The sequence below is a fragment of the Vulpes vulpes genome, chromosome 14, assembly GCF_048418805.1.
Source record: "Vulpes vulpes isolate BD-2025 chromosome 14, VulVul3, whole genome shotgun sequence".
In the NCBI taxonomy this organism is placed as follows: domain Eukaryota; kingdom Metazoa; phylum Chordata; class Mammalia; order Carnivora; family Canidae; genus Vulpes; species Vulpes vulpes.
In genome coordinates, this window is record NC_132793.1 from 643584 (window position 1) to 662935 (window position 19352).

Genomic DNA, 19352 nt, shown 5'->3' on the forward strand with positions numbered 1-19352 from the left:
CGGGGGGGGGGTGCGTGGGGTTGTCCCGGGTGGGCGTGACCTGGGCGGGGAGAGGGGCTGCAGAGCCAGGCCGGCTTGCCAAGGATCCAAGCGCGGCCCCGGCAGCTCGTCTGCACCCAGAGTGGGCCTCTGTGCCCGGCGAGGGAGTCCTCTAGGCCCTGGCCCTGCCCCGGCTTTGCAGAGGGATTGGGGACCTTAAACATGTTGGGGTGCTCTTTGCCCCTTGGGGGTGTTCAGGGGTTAGGCGGGGGAGGGTGCAGGGGACACCATGTTAGGGAAGGGGGAGCGTGTGGTCTGCAGAGAGGGCCACGGGCATGCCCCCACCTGTCCCCCAGACCCTTTTGGGCCCCTCCACGGGGCAGGCTGGTCGCTGCCCGCGTCCAGGGCATGGACCCCAAGAGGCACAGCCCCGAGGGCACAGACGGTCCCCAGAGGGCCACCGCTGCCAGGGAGCTCTCCCCTCCCTCTGCCTGGGACAGGCCACACCCGTGCCCCCAGCATTGCCGCCGCAGGCGCCGTGTGTGACGCGGACGCTGGTGGGAGCAGGGGTGCGGGTCCCCGGGCCCAGGCGGGCAGGCGCTCACTGCGTCTCTTCTCGCCGCAGACTGATCCCACCCCTCAACCAGCTGGAGCTGCTGCGGAACCTCAAGAGTAAATCTGGGCTCACCTTCAGGTCAGCAGAGGGGCCCCCGGGCTGGCGCTCGGGGTCGGGGGTCCCTGTCCTCCCGGGCGTCCCCGCGAGGGGCAGGCGGCCACGGGATGCCCGGGCCTGCAGGCCGTGGTCGGGTGGTTTTCCACTTCTCCCTCGGCTAAGGCGCCCGTCCCGAGGGTGGCTGGGTGGGGGCGGGGTGGGGGGCACAGAGGGTGGGGCCACGTGGTGGGGGGGGGAAGCCAGCCTGGTGCCCCGGAGCATCGTGCGGACGCCCGCTGGTTCTTGTGGTCGCACAGCCTGTGAGTCTGGAGTGTGGGGCCCAGAGCCGGTGTGCAGGCAGGAGGGCGGCCCCAGGGATTGGGGGGTGCGCAGCCGCCTGGACCCCCAGGCCGAGGGCGACCCCCAGCCGCTGCCCCCGAGAGCAGTCAGTGGGGTGGAGCCCCCGCCGAGGTACGTCCGGGACGCAGCTGGACCCCGTGAGCAGGCCCCTGCTCGGATGTTACTAAGTGAGGATCTCAACACGGGGTCATTCTGGATCGTCCTGGATTAGCATCTGAACCCAAGTACGCGTCCTTGAGAGAGCAAAGCGCCGCCCGTGGTGGGGCAGAGACCAGGGGCAGAGCCGAGCGGGAGCTGGGCGAGGCCGAGGCGCCCCCCAGGCCTCTTGGGAACCTGGGTCCTTCCCGCCTCCGGGATGGCAGCTTCGGCTGCCAGCTCCGTGGTCCTCTCCCACGGGGGGACCGGGCGGCCGGCCTGGTAGCGGGGCCCTGGGGGTGGCCTTGGGGGGGTGGTCAGGGCCCAACGTGCTGCCGGAGGAAGGACACGGGGGATGCATCCCCGTCTGACCGGGAGACGCCAGCCCCGACTGTAGGGGACGGGACGGGCGCCGCGGTAGGGGTGCGGTGGGGGGGGAGCACATCCCTCCGGAGGGCCCCTGGGGTGGCCGAGGCGCTGGCACCGCACGCGGTTTCCCAGAGTGTGACTTTGGGTACAGCTGACCTTTGCTCCTCCCAACCTCTCCCTGTTCGGATGGTGTGTCTGTCCCGTTGTATTTTGGGGGCAGATCACTGGTTTTCGAGAAGAAACAGGTCCCCAGCTGGGGAGGATTTTACCCCAGGGAGGATCACACGCGGCTGGGATGACCGAGGCCGGGGGATCCCAGGCCCTCCGAGCCCCTGAGCTTTGGTTGGGGCTGATGCTGTCACGGTGGAGACTCTGGGTGTCGGGGCGTGAGGCACACAGGAGTCCTGAGCTCTAGGGCACGGACTGTACTGGGTGGCCTGGTGGCCCCAGGGTGTGTCCTTGCGTTGGAACCGTGCCTGGGACTTGCAGGTGTAGTTGAGGATGTTGAGACGAGGTCAGCCTGGAGTAGGTGGCCCTAGATCCGGTGACACGAAGGGCCGGCACGGGACGAGGAAGCAGGGACGGGAGGGAGGTGGCCACAAGCCCTGGAGCCTGGGGCCCTGGGGCGGGGCGAGGCAGGGGCACCCAGCCCCCAGCTCTGGGCTTCTAACTTCTGGCCTTGGGAGAAGCCCGCAGCCCCGTGGTCACAGGAGAGGCACAGGGATGGGCTGTGGCCCCCAGGCTGGGCCCAGGGTGCCCCAGGGTGGCGGCGGGATGCGGCCTCAGGGCGGGGGTCCTGCACCCTGTGACCCTGGACTGCATGAAGGGGGAGCCCGGAGGGTTGGGGCCGGTCCCCAGGGACCCCAGCCCCAAGCAGGAGGTCTGGGCGTCCCTTCCTGCCGCCTCCGTCACACGGGGCTCCACCAGCCGCACGCCACGGGCTCCACAAAGGGTTGGCACACGCCCCGAGGGGCCTGGGAGGGTCACCTGCAGGCCCGGGAGTCAGCCTGGGGCCGTCCCCACCACCAGCCTGTTCCGTTCAGGGTGAACGTGGCCAGTCGGCGTCCCAAGGCCACGGCCGGGTGGGCCGGGCAGCTGCCCCGGGCTGAGGGGAGTCCCGGGGCTGGGCCACTTGCGTCCCCGCGGGGAGGCCACACGGGGGGAGGCCTGGCGCAGCTGCCCGCCCCGGGGAAGCCACTCGGCGCCCTCTTTGAAACGTAGCCCGTGTTGGTGATTGTCACTGAAACCTGGGCCGGAGCAGGGCCTGCCCCCCGGGCCCTCGGGCTGTCTGGGGGTCGGGGCCCACGCTGGGTGCCACGGGTCCGCCGGGCCCTACACGGGGTGGGGGCCGCCCGCTGGGCCAGCTGCTAACAGTCTTGTCGCTTCTGTTTAAAGGAAGGAGCCTCAGCCGGAGCCTTCGCCAAGGTCAGTGCCCGCTTGCCCCCCGCTGCCCCGGGGCGTTGCCGGACAGAGCCGGTCCGTCCGTGTCTGTGCACTGCGTGTCATGGGGCCTGTGCGTGCCCGCGTGTGCAGCTGTGTGTCTGGAGCCCGCCGGCCGCGCCGTGGGCCCTACGTCCCTGTGTGCTCAGCGCCCACCCCCCCCCCGGCGCCAGGGGCCCCCGCTCCGGGGCCCGGTGGCAGGACGCGTCCAGGCACAGCCCCCCTCTCTGCTGGAGCCCGAGCCCCCGCCCGCTCGGGACGGTCCACTGCGGGTCCCCGCGGGGCAGAGCACGGCTGGCAGCCACGTGCCGCCTCCCCATGTTCACGGCCGAGGGACCCCCGCCTGCCTGTGCGTGTCGCGCGGGGTCCTCTGAGCCCGGGATGCCCCAAGCACCCGTCCCCAGGCCGCAGCGCGAGTCCAGCCCCCGACCTGCCCTCCGTCCGCGCCCTTCGGGACCGTGGGCGACTCAGCCGGTCACCGCTGGTGGAGCCGCAGTTAGGCTGGGCGCTGCCCCGTCCCCGTGCGGGTGGCCAAGCTCCTGCGCCCCGAGCGCCTCGGCACGGACACCCGGTGTCTGGAACCGAGCACGGTGGCCCTGCCTCCGGCCCGAACCAAGGCGACCGCCCCTCAGCGAGGCTGCGCGCTGGTGCGGGGCAGAGAGCTGGGCGCTCGCCGTCAGGGTGGAGTGGGAGACGCGTGCCCAGCTGGGCGGCCTGGGGGGTCCACGGGGCTGCCCCCGCGTCCTCGGCCCCCGCCGCGTGCCACACCCTGAGCCCGTCCCCCCCGAGGCCCCCCGGCCGGATGCGGCGTCTTGTCCCCCTCCCCGCGACCCTCGTCTCAGCCTCTCTCTCTCTCTCTCTCTCCTGCCCTCCCCCCAATTTGGACACTCTTGCCTGCCCCCCCAAGTGCCTTTAATCTTGTCACTGCCCTTCTTGGGCCCCTTTCACGTCCGTCTGTCTTTGGGGAGGAGGTGGCTGACCCTGAAAGCAGGACTCCAGGTGAGGACACACGGGAGCCCCCCCGGGCTCTCCGGTACGTTCCGTGGCTCCCCTCCCCGCTTCCCGCTCTCCGCTCCTCTGTCTCCTCCCCGTGTGTCCGTGTGTCCCTGCCTGCCCGCGACCCAGTGGCTTCCCCGAGGGCCAGCCTGGCCCGGCCCTCCTCCTGGGGGACCCCGGGCTGAGGCCCTGCCCTGGGAGCCACCCTGTCAGCCGGGAGGGTGCCGTCTGTGCAGCCCCGGGCCCTGTTCAGCAGCTGGGGCGCGGGGCGTAGGCAGGAGACCTCTGGGGCCCGCGAGGTGGCGGGCCGGTCCCAGGGCTGCCGGGCTCGGGTCCCTGCCTGCGAGGCGCCCGGGTGTCCGGCCCCTTGGGCCCCTCCTGGGCGGGAAAGCCAGGCCACCGCCTGCCACCTGCAGACCAGGATCCCGCCGGCACCCCCGGGTCGGGGCAGGTGGACGGGGTGGGCACCGGGACCCTCACTCAGCCGCCGTGACGCCCCTCCCGGTCCTGGCTCACGACGGGCGTGCGGGACCCACGGCGGCCGTGCTGCCGACAGACCCAGGCCGTGTGCCCGGGCCGGGGCCGGGGCCGGGGGCAGGCCGCGGGGTCTCGGGCTGTGCTGCTCCGGGTGTGTCTCTGACCTGCCCTCCGCCCCATCCCGTTCTCACTGCCCCTCACCCCTGTGCCTGGGGGGGCCCTGTCCCCAGCCGCTTGCCCCTTGTCCGTGTGGGCCCCTCCTCGTCGAAGGCAGCAGCGTGCTGTGTCTGAGTGCCTGTGTGTCCCGTCTGGTCTTGGTGAGTGTCCGCGGGCACCTCTTCCCCCTGTGATCCCGGGGCCCCGGCCTTGCCCGACCCCCCCGGGGCGTGGCCATCTGGGGCGGCTCCCACAGCCGGGGCAGCTCTCCTTGGCTTCTGTGGGCAGGAAGACCCAGGGCCAGCCTGGAACCCGGAGGGGGTGTCCGTGGGGCTCAGCCAGGCCTCGGGGTCACTGTCCTGACAGGGGTGCGGCCCACGTGGGGCCTCCGTGCAGTTCGAGCGTCCTGGGCCCTGGTCCCCCAGAGGCGGGCGCCGGGGGGGCGGGCGGTCCTGCCTCCGTGCGGCCGGGACACCCCCGGGCGGCTGGGCCTCGGGGCCTGTGTCTGCGCTGGGTGCTCGGGGGCTGGAGCAGAGACCCTCTCCCCATCGTCCTCTGCCCGGACGGAGCCTCCAGGGGGTGGGGGCCGTGGGAGGCCGGAGGCCCTGGGGGGAGACGGCACGCGCGTCCCTGTCCTCCGCTGCGGTGGGACGGCGGCTGACCTCGCCGTGTGCCTCGGGAGGGCGCATGTGCCCCCGGCTTGAGGGGCTCCTGGGGGAGCCAGAGCTGCTGGGTGTGCGGGTCCTGGGGATACCGAGTCACAGGGACGCTTGTCCCCACGGGAGTGCGCTTGCCGACGCAGCCGGAGCCTGGGTCCCTCCCGGGGAGGACCCCGCAGGGAGGAAGGGCCCCTGGACGGGGGGTGGCCCAGCAGAGCGTATCCTTCCCATGTGGCCGCAGGGGTCGTGCGGGCGCCTCCCGGGCCGGTGCGTGGGGACGCTGGGTGCCGCTGCCCAGGGCTGGTGTCGTGAGCGGGGGTCGGCGCGTCTGCGTCCTCGGCCTGCAGGAGACAGCGTGTCGGGGCCACAGGGCGACGGCGGGGGACGGCGGGAGGCCCCAGGAAGGCAGAAGGGTCTCGTGTGTTTTCAGTTTTGCTCAGAAACGTGCGGAGACCGCGGTCGGGGCTTCGGGCAGGTTCCCGGGGAGCGTGGGCCTCGCGCCCGCCCCAGATGAGCCCGCCCCGGGGGTCCGCGTCGACCGGGGCCCGCGAGGCGCTGTCCTCGGCGTCCCTCCCGCAGAGGCAGCTGCCGCCTCCCCGGGGCACCGAGGCCTCGGACGGGCAGCTGGCGGCCTCGGCGCAGCCTCGGTGGTCGGTCTGTGACGCCAGAGTGCACGTGTCCCCCCCCGAGATGTGTGCTTCCGGACCCCTGTCCACCTAGAATAAGCCTTTGCAAAGTCTTGCCCATGTATTATTTTTTTGTTGGCATGAATATCGCAAAAAATAATACATCTTTAAAAAGACGTGGCCCAAAACTCTGACTCTGGAAGGAAAAGGTATTTTTGGAGGAAAAAAAAACGGGATTTTTTTTTTTTTCTCCAAAAATAGGGCACTGTTTTCTTTTCCAGGCCGGCGGAAGACTTTCTGTGCAGCCCCCTCACTGCCGTTGCTCAGACCCAAGCGCTGCTGGCCGACCCTGAGCCCCGAGCTGCCTCAGGGTGGGCCCGTGCTTTGTGCCGCCCGCCCGCCCGCCCGGCCCCGGCCCCTCTGGTCGCGTCCCGTCCGCCGGTGCGCCCAGGACTAACTCTGCTCTCCTCATTTCCAGTAAAGGCAGACCGTGCAGAGAGTCCCTGTGTGGATGCTGCCCTGGACACTCTAGGTACCGCGGGGCGTGTCGCACGGACCGACCATTGCTGCACGGCTCTCCACCTCCCCTCCCGCTCCAAATACTCTGCTTATTAGAGGTTCTAGATGAGCGAGGGCGAGGCTGGCGCCCCCCGGCCCCCAGGCCCCAATTCTGATTGGCAGCTCGGCCTCCGCGGCCCCTTGCAGCGGAGCACCAGGCCCCCCGTGATTCCAAACGACCTCCCGGTGACGGTGACGGTGACGGTGGTGGCAGCACCAACATCTCTTGTCCCCAAGCCAAATGATGCCCTGCTCCAAGCAGGAGGGGGGCCGGCCAGGGGCTTCTGGGGTCCTGTCGCTCTCCGCTGAGCCTTTTCTCTGGGGCTCGCCAATCTAGCACCTCTACTACGCACCCGAGGTCGGCCCCTCCGAACCGGCCGCCTCGCCCGCGGGAGGCAGCTCCGTCCTGTGTGTGCCGGGCTCCCCGTGGTCCTGACACACCAGACACGCCAGAAAGCCAGGGGCCCTCGGCTCCCCCTTCCCACCACAGGCCTGGTTTAGGGCGGACTGGAAACGGGACGGTGGAAAAGCCGTCCCCCCACCCCGGCCCTTTGCACCGTGGGCTCCCTGTCCGCACCCTCACTCTCTCCGTCCACTGTCTGCTGTCGGGTGTGTGGAAGCGTCTGTCCTCTTGCTTGCTCTGGGCTCCCCCCCACCGTCTCCCTCCCGCCTGCCTCCCTCCCCGACCGGTGCAGTGTGTGGGCAGCTGCGCCCGCCTGTCCTGTGCATGTGGTTGCTGCAGGCCCCGGAGGCAGTGGGGCCGAGCGGCGGGCATGGGGGCTGTGCCGCAGGACCAGGGGCCCGGGGCAGCGGCATGCTTGGACACCTGCATCTGTGCATGCTCTGAGGCCCCGGAGAGGGCTTGGAGGCTGCCTCCCCACACCCTGTCCGCGTTGCCTGTGTGTTCCTGGAGGTAGGCGCTTGGGGGAGGCTTGCGGCCCCAGGAGCGGAGGTTTCCGGCCCCGGCGGAAGCCGTCCTGCTTGTACAGAGCTTGTGTCCACGGTGCTTCCGGCCACAGGCGGCCCCTTGGGCCAGGGGCTGTGGGCAGGCTGCTCGGGCACCGGAAGGGCCGCAGGTGCCCGTGGGCCAGTCCAGGAGCCCAGGCCAAGCTCAGCCTTGCTGTGTGCAAATCCCATGAATGTCACTTCCCTCTTTGCACTTTTCCTGGGTGTCCGCGGTCCCGTGTGGGTGCAGCCCCCTCACCCTGAGCCGGGCAGACCCGGCTGTGGCCATGTCCGTCCGGGGCTCCCAGTTGCCCAGTCCCCGTTTGCTGCGGGGAGGCAGGTGGGGGAGGAGGGGCTGGAGCTTGGCTCTGTGCCCCGGAAGCCCCCGAACTCGCTCCCCTGGTCCCGGCAACGCCAAAGCACAGGTGCCAGGAAAGTGCCCCTGACACGCACGGGGCCTCGTCGAGGACTCTCCCCCCGAGCAGGTGGCCAGAGCCCCATCCTTCGTGTTTGTTTGCTTCTGTCCTTGGCTTGTGGGGTTAGGGCGGCCCTCCCTCGGGCCCCACAGGGTGGGAGCTGCCCGGGCACCTGGACGCGGGGCAGGTCGGGGCGGCCGGGGCCGAGCACCTGCGGGCCGAGCTGCGCGGGTTCAGGCATCCACACGGTGGCCTCCTCCGGCCTGAGCATCCCCGGGGCTGGACGGCGAGGCCTCCCTGCGGCTCCGTCCTCAAGGCAGCTGCGTGGGGTCGGGCCCCGGGGTTTGGCGGGGCCATCGCTTCCTTGCGTCTCCCAGGACCAGCTGTTGGTCTCCGTTGGGAGGGAGGTCATCTGTGCAGAGGGCACCACGATGCCCGGACTCGGGCCACCCTGGGCTCCCACCTGCCCGTTCTTGGCCTTGCTCTGGGCACCGCGGTTATGGGCTTGGGGCCTGTGTCCCGAGCAGGGGACGCCTGCCCCACCCCTGAGGCAGATCCACACCCGAGGTCGACGTCCCGCTCCTGGGGGCACCTTTCCTTTCCCCTGTCCCATGGGGACCTGTGAACTAGGGGACGGGTGATCTCAGCTGCCCGGGGGGGGGGGGGTACGGCGCGGGCCGGGACTGCCGTGTCCAGGCGGGGGGTCCAGGCCGCCGGCCACCTCTTGTCCGTGGCCAGTCATGTCTGCGCCGTCTGAGGGACCTGTCCCGGCCGTGGGTCCTGGTGGGGCTGGTGGAGGCGGCTGACCCGCGGGAGCCCCGGTGGGGCTGAGGGGTCAGCAGGTGATGGCAGCTTCCGGGGCAGCAGAGACCCCGCTGGGCCCGGGGCAGGCGTGTCACACGCCCCGGGGCAGTGCAAGGCCCGACTCCTGCCTGTGGCTGGGTGTGAGCAGGGGCCTTGCTCTTCGACAGTGGAAACTGTCCAGTGGGAGGGAGCGCGTGGCCGCCTGGCCCCCGGGCCCGCCCTGCACCCGGACCACAGCGCCCCCCGTCTCCCGGCTGCCGCCCGGGGGTGCTGCTCCACCCTCACAGTTATGGGGAGACGCAGGGAGGGGGAGGCCGAGGGCCCTGCAGGGCTGCCCCTCCCCGCGGCCTCGCGCCCCAGGCGGCTGGCAGAGCAGGCGCGTCGAGTCGGTCCCCAGATGCGTCCCGGGCGTGGGTGGAGGAGCCCGTGCTGGCCCCGGGTGCAGGGGGCTGGGCAGGCCCCCGATGCCCCCGATCCAGACCCTTCCTCCGGGTGGCTCCCGGGGCTTGGCTGGGGCCCAGGGGTCGGCTGCAGACCTCACCCCCGCAGGCCCCGGGGCAGGGGGCCGAGGGCAGGCCCGCGGGAGGTGCCGGGGAGGGAGTCCCGCCCGGGCGGCATGGCAGGGCCCTGGCGCCCTCCGGGGCACGGGGCGCGATGCGAGGGCCCCCCGAGTGCCCCAGCCGGTGGAGCGCCCGCCGTCTCCCTGCTGCCCACCCAGGAGTAGGCGCCAGCTGCGAGCGGACGGTGGGGTGAGCGTTCTTGCCAGGGTGACCTCTCTCGCTGTCTCTCTGTGTGTGTCCGCCCGCCTGTCGGTCCTCGTGGAAGCAGCCAGAAGGTCAGTTTGAAAGACCGTGTCTTCTCCAGCCCCCGCGGCGTGGCGGCCAAGGGGAAGGGGTCCCCGCAGGCCCAGAGCGTCCGGCGCTCCCCCAGCGCCGACCAGAGTCTGGAGGACAGCCCGAGCAAGGTGCCCAAGAGCTGGAGCTTCGGGGACCGCAGCCGGGCGCGCCAGGCCTTCCGCATCAAGGGCGCCGCGTCCCGACAGAACTCGGAAGGTAGGTCAGGCCCTGCCTCCCGGCGCCACCAGGGGCCCGGCCGCCTCTTTGAGCAGCGACCCCCTTTGCCCTTTCTTCTTTCTGAGGCGAATTCACGTAACATAAAAACTGGCCGCTTGAAGGCGAGCGGGTCGGTGGCGGCGCGTTCACGGCGTGTGCAGACGCCGCCCGTCCCGTTCCAGAGCGTTCCGTGCCCCAGCAGAGGCCCGTGCCGGGAGCGGCCGCCCCCAGCCCCCGTCTGTCCAGGGACCTCACGGGGGAGTCACGCGCTGTGTGTGCCCGTTTCCGGGGCTTCCGCGCCGACGCCCGTCTGTGGCCCGATCCCATCCCCGGGTCTCCTGGGGCCGAAGCCCGTGTTTCCGCACGTTCATCCGCTTTGCAGCCGGCGGGCGAACGTGTCCCTCCCCTCCGGCCTGGGACAGGGGCTGGGCGTCCAGGGCGTCCAGGGCGCCGGGTGGGCTCCGCGGCCCCGCAGGACCAGGCCCCTCTGTCCCTGGCGCGGCTCGTCCCCCCACGGGCTGTGTCTCCTTCCACCCAGAAGCAAGCCTCCCCGGGGAGGACGTCGCAGAGGACAACAAGAGCTGTAACTGCGAGTTTGTGACGGAAGATCTGACCCCAGGCCTCAAAGTCAGCATCCGGGCCGTGTGGTGAGGGACTCGGGGTCTGGGGCGAGGGGCCTTCCGGGTCCAGAAGGGCTGGCGTCTGCCGTCCCTGGGGGCGGGTCCTTGGGGGCTGGTGTGAGGGCCGGTGCTCCGGGAGCCACCTGCACCCTGTGGCTCCTGGGGCCCCTCCTGTCACGTGTGGGATGGGGCGGGGGACAGGGTGGGGGATGGGGTGGGGGACACGACAGGGGGATGAGGCAGAGGACACGGCAGGGGACGACGGGGAGGGGGACAGGGTGGGGGATGGGGTAGGAGACTTGACGGGGGACAGGGTGGGGGATGGGGTAGGAGACTTGACGGGGGGACAGGGTGGGGGACGCGGGGGGGATAAGGCAGGGGACAGGGGGAGATGGGGTGGGGACATGGCAGGGGACGCGGGGCTCCCGGGAGGATGGGGGTCTTGTGCACCCGGGCCCGGAAGTGGCCTGTGCCCTTGGCACATGTTCTGGGAGATGCGGGGGGGGGGGGGCAGGGGCCGCCCAGGGCTCACAGCGGTGCACCCCCCCTCCCCCAGTGTGATGCGGTTCTTGGTGTCCAAGCGGAAGTTCAAGGAGAGCCTGCGGCCGTACGACGTGATGGACGTGATTGAGCAGTACTCGGCGGGCCACCTGGACATGCTGTCCCGCATCAAGAACCTGCAGTCCAGGCAAGAGCCCCTCCCCGCCTGCCCAGCCCCGGGCACGGAGGCCGCGTCCTTCTGGGCCAAGGCCCGCGTGGCGCGGTGGGGTGGCGACCCTCAGGCCAGCCGGGGGTGGGCGCGGCGTGCGGGTGCCCGTGCTGCCCCGGGGCGGGCCGTGCTCGGGGCTTCGTGCACATGGTGGGCGGCTGCCCCCCGGCCACACTGGCCCTCCGTGGACATCCTGCCGTGTCCTCGTGTGGTCTGTTCGTTCTGATATTTCTGTTGTCTCTCCCTCCTCGGCCTCCTGCCCTCGCTACGGGGGCCAAGCGTGTAGGTGTGTGTGCATTCACATGCATGCATGTGTGCACATGTAATGTGTGAATGCACACGTGTGTGTGTGCACGTGTATGGGTATCTGTGGTCACGCACGGGTGCATGTGTGTGCACACATGTGTATGTGCCCGTGTGCCGGCGTGCGCGCCTGTGCATACACATGTTATGCATGCGTGTGGTGTGTGCACGTGCCTCTGTGTGTGCTGTGCCGTGTGTGCATGTATGTGTGAACCCGTGCACACTCGTGCGCGTGTGTTGGGGATGAAGCCACAGGGTCCGTGAGCCCCGTCAGGGAGCAGCAGCCACCCTACCGGCAGCAGAGGGGCCCGTCCACCCCCGCCTCACGGGGCCCTCGCCCAGCAGGACGCGGGGCTGGAGCGCGTGTGCGAGGTGCGGCGACGGCAGGGCACACGCTGACGCTTGCTCCCTCCAGGACGTACCCACACACCTACGCACAGGCACACACACACACAACACACACGTCCACTCCCGTGTGCTCACACGGCACCGTGCTCTCAGCCTTGTGCCCACATACGTGCATTCTCCACGTCTGTGACACATGCAGCCCAGATACACACGTGCTCACAGGCGTGCAGCCTCCGCCACACAAACAAGGGTGTGTGCACACGTGTCCGTGTGTCTGTACGGAGCCCGTGCGGCTGTTGCGGGCCTCTCCCGGGGTCCCACGCCCCTGCCCGCCGGGGCTTCCTCCCCTGCCCGGGGTCCCGCAGAGCGGGCTGCTGCGGGGTGTGTGCCCCGGAAGCCGGGGCGCTGGCTTCCAGCAGGTCAGGACGGCCGGGGGCAATCCTGGGGCCCGCCCAGCTCCCCGCCCCGCGGGACTGAAGCCCTCGTCCCGGGTCAGCGTGCCCCCAGCTTGGGTTTGCCGTCCTCGCCTGGACGCCGGGGAGGGTCTCTCTGGCCTGGAGCTGCCCCCGTTGGGCGGGGAGCCGGGGTGACCCCACCGTCCTCACGGGCTAAGGCTAGAGAGCCAGGTGCTCACCGTCCCCCCCAGAGCATCAGCTAGACCTGTGCCGTGCGTGTGCAAAGGTGTGTGCGGTGGTGCAGTGCGATGCAGGTGAGTGTGCGTGCGTGTGCAACGGCACACAGCAAGTGTGCACGCGTGTGCGGACCGAGTGCAGCCCGTGGGCACGACACGTGCCGTGTGGTGTGCGTGTGCGCTCACGTGTGCAAGGCGCAGATGTGTGGGAGAGCAGAGCGGTGTCTGGCGGCCGGGCCGGCCCCGCGTCTCGCCGAGGCTGAGTCCGTCACCAGGCCCCTCCGTCCCCAACCTTCCCCTTCCCTCCCTTTGTGTCCGGAAAACCGCGCCCGCGGCGGCGCCCGGGAGCAGGCGGAGCGGCGCTGCTGTCCCGCCGCGTGTCCGTCCTCCCCTGCGCCCCGTTCGGAGTGCCCGCCCCCGACTCCCCTTCCGTGCGCTTCACGATGCATTTGCTGGTGTCTCTTTTCTTGTTCACTCGCCAGGATAGATATGATTGTGGGCCCCCCACCCCCTTCAACTCCCCGGCACAAGAAGTACCCCACCAAAGGACCCACGGCCCCTCCGAGAGAGTCACCCCAGTATTCACCTAGGTCAGGATGCCAACCGCGCCCGCCTTGTGTCTGTGGAATGGCCGGCCCCCTTCGCCCCAGGCCACATGACGGCAGCACCTGCCCGGCACCTCCCGACGGGACAGAGCAGCGTCAGGGGGAAGGCCGTGCCCCGTGGGCCCCGGGCGGGCTGCGCGGGGACATCCCCAGGGACGTCTGCCTGGAGGGACACGACCGCAGGGGCAGCTGCGTTCAGAGCCTCGGGGTCCTCCCCGCGGCGGGGCTGACCTCGGCTGCTCCGTGGACCTGAGCGGGTCCTGCTGCTTCTCTTGCCTTTGAGTGCTGGTGAAGAACAAATAAGAGGTGTCCCCCGGGCACCCGGCAGCGAGCGAGGCCCCAGGGATGCCCCAGACCTTTGGAGCTTTATTCCCAGCCCTCGGGGTTAGCGGCAGGGGCGCGGGCGAGGGCGCGCTGGGTGGCGAGTCAGCAGGAGCAAACTTCGGAGGCTTCCCGCCTCCCTGGGACGATTCAGACGATGGGGGCGACCTGTCCCCCCGTGGGCAGGTCCGGTCAGCTGGGGAGAGGGAGCCCCCGGGACAGGGAGGAGGACGAGGGACCCAAGAGCATCGAGAGGCCGCCAGGGATGCCGGCAGCTGGGCCAGCTGGCTGGGGACGCGCCGGTGTGCCTGAGCCCTCCCCGCGTGCCAGGACTTCTGCACGCGGACATCGCAACCCCCGGGCTCTTCCGTGAGAAAGGAGTCCCCGGAGGAGCAGGCCGGCCCAGGGAGGCTCGGGCAGTCTGCGGCTCCGCGACGTGCAGCCCGTCCGTGGGCATTGCCGCGGGGGCAGCGGTCGGGTCCCGCAGCCTGCAGAGCCCCCCGCAGCCAGAGGCCACCCTGAGCCACGGCGGAGGGTGGGAGGACAGCGTGGGCTCCGGGGGCTAATCCTGACCCCAGCCTCGGGCCTAGGGCGGGGATGGCACAGGCCCCGCCAGCGGCAGCTCCAGGCTCCCCGTGGGACCGGCCAGGCAGGTGGCCCGTCATGTGGCAGGGGCGAAGGCGCTGAGCACCCATGCCTGGACTGTGTGGACACTCGGAAACACCAGAGAACCCTTCTCCCTCTCCATCCTCCACCGGCGTCTGCTTGGAGCCCGAGGGTCCCCGCTGCCCCCAGCCGCTCCCGGTCCTTGGTGCATGAGTCCAGCATGCAGCTCCTCGAGCATGAGGCTGTAGCGTGGCTGACGCGGGAGCCCCTCTTCTGCTTCACGCAACAGCCAGAACAGTCCCCTGAGCCCTGCTCTCCGCCAGAGGCAGACGGGCGGCCCGTGGGTGAGGAAGGAAGCCGAGACGTGGCCCCGGCCAGCTCCCAGGGCGCTTGCCAGGGGTGCCCCCCAGGACTCGAGTGTGCTCGGGGCTCGGGGCTCCTGGCCGGACGCAGGCGGGCGCTCCTTGGCCTCAGCCCGGGGGAAGTGCCGCGTGCCCGGCAGGTGTGGCCTGGCTGCCCCAGCGGCTTGCAGGCCGCCGGGGTCCCTGCTTCTGAGTGAGCCCCCCACGTCCCTGTGGGTCTCCGGCTCGGGTGCCAGGAGCCCACACACAACCGTGGCCCCTTCCGAGCCCGTCGGTGGCCCTTCCTGTTCAGCGGGGGGCCGTGCCGTGTCCCCCTCCCAGGTAGAAACCTCCTTTGCCTCTTGTTGCCATTTGTGACCGTGGCCTCCTCTGAGATGAGCTCGGCTGCGTCCCGCATCCCGCACACGCGTCGGCACGGGCACACGCGCACACGCGCACACACTAGACCCCCTGTCTGCCCCCCCGGTGTGCGTGGCGGTTTCCTGTGTCGGTCTGTGCCCCTCCCCGTCCGGTCTGCATGGAGCCGTGGCCCTCATCATCTGCTTCCGTTCCTGCCGCACACGTGGAATCTGCCCCCCAGACCCCAGTTTGGGGGGACCCAGTGGCACATTGTTTAGGAGTAAAGCTCAGGGCTGGGGGCCGGGCACGGGGGCCGGGAGCTGAGGGGCGAGCGACCCCAGGCCCCTCCACTTTACTCCTTGCTGATGTGCCACCTGCTGGAGTGGGACGGGTGGGGAGCAGGCCCCCGGGTGCAGAGAGCAGGGCGACACCAGGTGCCCCGCGTCCCCCTGTCCTGGCACCCCGCTGCCCCCCCCGTCGTGCCCCCCTTGTCGGCTCTGGGCTCAGCCTGGAGCCCGGGTCTGGGGGGCCGTGGCCCAGCCCAGGAGGAGAGGGCTCGGGCCCCGCCGCACCCACCCCAACTCATGCCGGGGGGTGGGTGTCTTCCCGGCAGAGTGGACCAGATCGTGGGGCGCGGCCCGGCCCTAACGGACAAGGACCGCACCAAGGGCCCGGCCGAGGCAGAGCTGCCCGAGGACCCCAGCATGATGGGCCGGCTGGGGAAGGTGGAGAAGCAGGTAGGGGGGCTGGGGCAGCCCGCCCGCTGGTCCTCGGGCTCCGGGGGGGGCCTCCGTGTGTCCTCAGGGGTCGGGCACAAGACCCCCAACCCGGGGCTGCGCCCGGGAGCCCAGGAGGGACCTGGCTGTTCCTCCTGCAGGAGGGCTCACCCGCAGGGGTGGAGCCACGTGGACAAAAGGTGGCCCAGAGGCCTGGGGCCAGGGGCGAGGCTCCTGCTTCTGTACCTCTGTGGGGCCAGCCTGCAGTCCCCGCACTCTGGGGGGCAGCCTGGGGCCCCCCACCTCCCAGGTCCCCTTAACCTCCCAGGTCCCCCACACCTCCTGGGAGCAGCCTGGGTCCCCCACCACCTCCCGGGTCCCCCCACCTCCTGCAAGTAGCCTGGGTCCTCCCCACTTCCTGGCTCCCCACCTCCCAGGTCCCCGTACCTCTTGCGAGCAGCCCAGGTCCCCTCCACCTCCCAACCCCCCACCTCCTGCATCCCCCCACCTCCTGGGGGCAGCCCGGGTCCCCCCCCACCTCCCAGGTCCCCCCCACCTCCCGCGTCCCCCCACCTCCTGGGAGCAGCCCGGGTCCCCCTCACCTCCCAGGTCCCCCCACCTCCCGGGTCCCCCCCACCTCCCAGGTCCCCCCATCTCCCGGCCCCCCGACCTCCTGGGAGCAGCAGGCCTGGTCCAGCAAGTCCCCTTGCAGGTCTTGTCCATGGAGAAGAAGCTGGATTTCCTGGTGAACATCTACATGCAGCGCATGGGCATCCCCCCCACGGAAACCGAGGCCTACTTTGGGGCCAAGGACCCGGAGCCGGCGCCGCCGTACCACAGCCCCGAGGACAGCCGGGAGCACGGGGACAGGAACGGTTGCATCATCAAGCTCATCCGCTCCAGTTCCGGGGGCCAGAAGAACTTCTCGGCTCCCCCGGCCGGGCCCCCGGCCCAGTGCCCGCCCTCCACCTCGTGGCAGCAGCAGTGCCACCCCCGCCAGGGCCACGGCACCTCGCCCGTGGGGGACCCCGGCTCGCTGGTGCGGATCCCGCCCCCGCCCGCCCACGAGCGGTCGCTGTCTGCCTACGGCGGGGGCCACCGGGCGAGCACGGAGTTCCTGAGGCCCGAGGGTGCCCTGCGGGACAGCGACACGTCCATCTCCATCCCGTCCGTGGACCACGAGGAGCTGGAGCGCTCCTTCAGCGGCTTCAGCATCTCCCAGTCCAAGGAGAACCTGGACGCGCTCAACAGCTGCTACGCGGCCGTCGCGCCCTGCGCCAAAGTCAGGCCCTACATCGCGGAGGGCGAGTCGGACACGGACTCGGACCTGTGCACCCCGTGCGGGCCCCCGCCGCGCTCCGCCACTGGGGAGGGCCCTTTCGGCGACGTGGGCTGGGCCGGGCCCCGGAAGTGAGGCTGCCCGCCGGCCTCTCCCTGACTCTTGGCCTCCAGGTTCGCAGATGGGACTCGGGGCCCTTTCCTCGGAGGGACACGGTGGGGGGCCTGTGCGGCGGCGGCCGGGTGGGGGCTCCCCGGCTCCCACCCCGAAGGCTGAGGAGAGCTTTTTCACCAAGGGGCAGCCGGGCCGGCCGGGTCCGCTCTGAACCGTTGGCCGGGGTGTGAGCAGGGGCGACAGCCGAGAACAGGCCGGGAGGAGGAGGGAGGAGGACGGAGGAGGACGGAGGAGGAGGCATGGGGCTGGGCCAGGGCCCGGGCGGGGGGCAGCGAGGAGCAGGAGCGGGGGCTCCGGGGCCCATGGCGGCGGCTGCGGGGCGGACAGCTGGCCCCTTGGGCGAGGCCGGGTCTCGTCCCCGTGTCCCTGCCCTGGCCAGGCGTGACGGGCGGCCACCCAGAGAGCTGCCGGTCCGCACCTTCCCCCCGCAGCCCGGGGTCGGAGCCAGTCCCTGGCCGCGGCGCTGGCCTGGGGGGGTGAGGCCTCGGGACCTCGCGGCATTGGCTCGTGGGGGGGCCTGTGCCATAGCTCCTGGGAGGGGTCCCGGGAGGCTGTGCCCTCTGCTCCCCCCTGGCTGGCCCCAGCCGCCAGGCCACGGACACCCGTGTGCGGGGAACGTGCTGGGAGGTCGGGGGCACTGCTGGGGCCGGGTGCGCTCAGGGAGCCGGGGCCGGGCGGGTTGTGGCGACCAGATTCCGCGCTGCCCCTCAGTGGGGGCCCTGCCTCGAGGCCCCTCGCCGACGCCGCGACGGGATGTAGAGCCGGGTGGTCCCAGAGGAGCCCCTCCAGGGTCGCTGGGCGCCCCCTGCGGACTCGAAGCAGCTCTGTCCTGTAGGAAGCCTCTCTGGTCGCCGCTGGGGCTGACCGCCCGCCCCTGCTGCCCCAGCCTGTCCCTTGCTGTGACTTCCTGGCTCCTAGGGAGTCACAGACGCGCATCCGCCTGGGCCTCAGGGAGCAGGGACCCGTCTGTCCCGTGTGGCCTGTGGCCCTGGGGACGGCAGCTCTGGACTCTCCCCTCCGGGTCCTCGGCCATCGGGGTGTGGGGGCGTCCGCGGTTGGAGGCTCCAGCCTGGGCACCGGGCGCCCTCTGAGGCAGGGACCTGGTGTGCACCGGGCTACGGGGTGACATCCTCCACACGCTGGGTCCTGGGAAGCCCGCGGCGACGTGGATGCGACGTGGTCAGTGAGAGCGTGTTGGTCCCTGATGGGGCTTGGGAAGCAGCGTGCGAGGCCCGGTGCCTGGGCATGCGGTCCTGGCACCCGGAGGTGTTTGGGGGGCGCTGTCTGTTGGGCAGGCAGAGGCCGCAGCTGCAGGCTCCGGGCCTGCCCCCTCCTTCCAGGACGGCCCACGTCCGGCCGTGGGCTCCTCCTCGCCTGATGGGCCCCCAGAGGCTGGGCTGGGCCTTTGCTGCCCGAGGGCGGTGCCCGGTTGGAGGCCCTGGGCTCGGAGTGGGAAACCGCTGCTCCCGGCCCCACGGGGGACGCCCCGTTCCCAGCCTTGGGGGGCAGGCATGAAAGTCCGTGGCCACATGGCCTGGGCGGGAGGCTCTCTGGGGCACCCTGGCCGTCCTCACGACGGTGCATGTCCTTCCTGGAGGTGGAGCTGGGCCTCGGGCCTCACCCCCCGTCCTGGGGAACCTGGGCTGCGGGGCCCCAGGAGGGCATGCGCGGGAGGCCCCTAGCCGAGCACGGCCACACCGGTCACCAGCTCTGGCCAGCCCGCTTGAGGGCCCGGAGAGTCAGCCACGCCGCCGGCAGCTGTCCCCAGAGAAAGCCGGCTGTCCTGTCCCCACGCCCCCTATGCTGTGGGTCCCTGTCCCCGGAGCTGCTGAGCCACCACCAAGAGGGCCCCCCAGGCTGCAGCAGGAGGAACGGGGACCCACGTCCCCAGGGAGGGCATGAGGTCTGCACGTGTCTCTGACCCCTTGGAAGGGGGAGGGTGCATCTCTGGGGGCTGGTTTAGGGGCACGCTCTGGGGAGATGGTGTCGTCGCTTGGGGTCCTCCGACCCTGGTCTGAGCTGTGTGCGTCCCCCGCAGCACCGCGTGCAGCCTGGGGCTCCAGGAGGAGGCTGGTGCTTGCACGGGGAGACCGTGCGCCTTGTTGGGCGTGTGTGACGGCGTGCGGCTCGGGGCCGTGCCACCCTGGGCAGAAGGCTGAGGCTAGAGGGTGCACCCCGCGAGCCCACACTCCCCTGCTCACAGTGCTGCTTGTACGCGTGCAGCACGCACTCACCAGGCACATCCGCTTGCACACACGTGCTCCCACATGTATGCACGGTGCCCTCGCACACACGCTCACCCCCGTGCACACGCACTGCGCCTCCCACCCCTCTGTGTGATCTCTGCGGGTCCGCCCCCTTGAAGCCCCGAGGAACTCACAGCTTCGCGTGACAGATGGCACCGTGGCTGGGTCCCGGCTGTCCCAGGCTCCTGGGCTGCACCCACAGAGGGGCCCGGGCCCACCCAGGGTCCACGTGCCTCCCATCAGCGGGCCCGGTCACTGTCTGGAGCCTCCGGTCAACTGGACGCCGCCACACGGCTTGGACTGGGCCGGGCAGGTCCGGGCGTCCGGCCGCCCCCCTCTGGCTCCTCGGCCACGTGACTTGGGAGCCGCGGCCCCCCCAGGCCTCCTGCAGGATGCGGGGCCCCGGGCTGCCGCCTGTCCCCTCCTCGGGGCCACACGCTGCCAGGGCCGCTCCGTAGAGGCCTGCCTG

The 19352-nt window shown here is 71.3% G+C and overlaps 1 protein-coding gene across 28 annotated transcripts in view; it reads left to right on the plus strand.

Annotated features, from left to right (window-relative positions):
• Window positions 1-16860, plus strand: part of KCNQ2 (potassium voltage-gated channel subfamily Q member 2) — a 42151-nt gene extending 25291 nt beyond the window's left edge. For 2 of the 28 annotated variants that reach the window (XM_026015151.2, XM_026015155.2), the window contains 10 exons: window positions 605-673; window positions 2891-2920; window positions 6131-6220; window positions 6328-6381; window positions 9398-9624; window positions 10163-10271; window positions 10801-10932; window positions 12718-12825; window positions 15082-15205; window positions 15897-16860. In XM_026015151.2, the coding sequence (XP_025870936.1) occupies window positions 605-673; window positions 2891-2920; window positions 6131-6220; window positions 6328-6381; window positions 9398-9624; window positions 10163-10271; window positions 10801-10932; window positions 12718-12825; window positions 15082-15205; window positions 15897-16598 (1645 nt within the window). In that variant the 3' untranslated portion in view covers window positions 16599-16860. The remainder of the gene's footprint in view (window positions 1-604; window positions 674-2890; window positions 2921-6130; window positions 6221-6327; window positions 6382-9397; window positions 9625-10162; window positions 10272-10800; window positions 10933-12717; window positions 12826-15081; window positions 15206-15896) is intronic. The other 26 variants (XM_026015152.2, XM_026015156.2, XM_026015157.2 and 23 more) reach the window with 19 other exon arrangements.
• Window positions 16861-19352: the final 2492 nt, after the last annotated feature.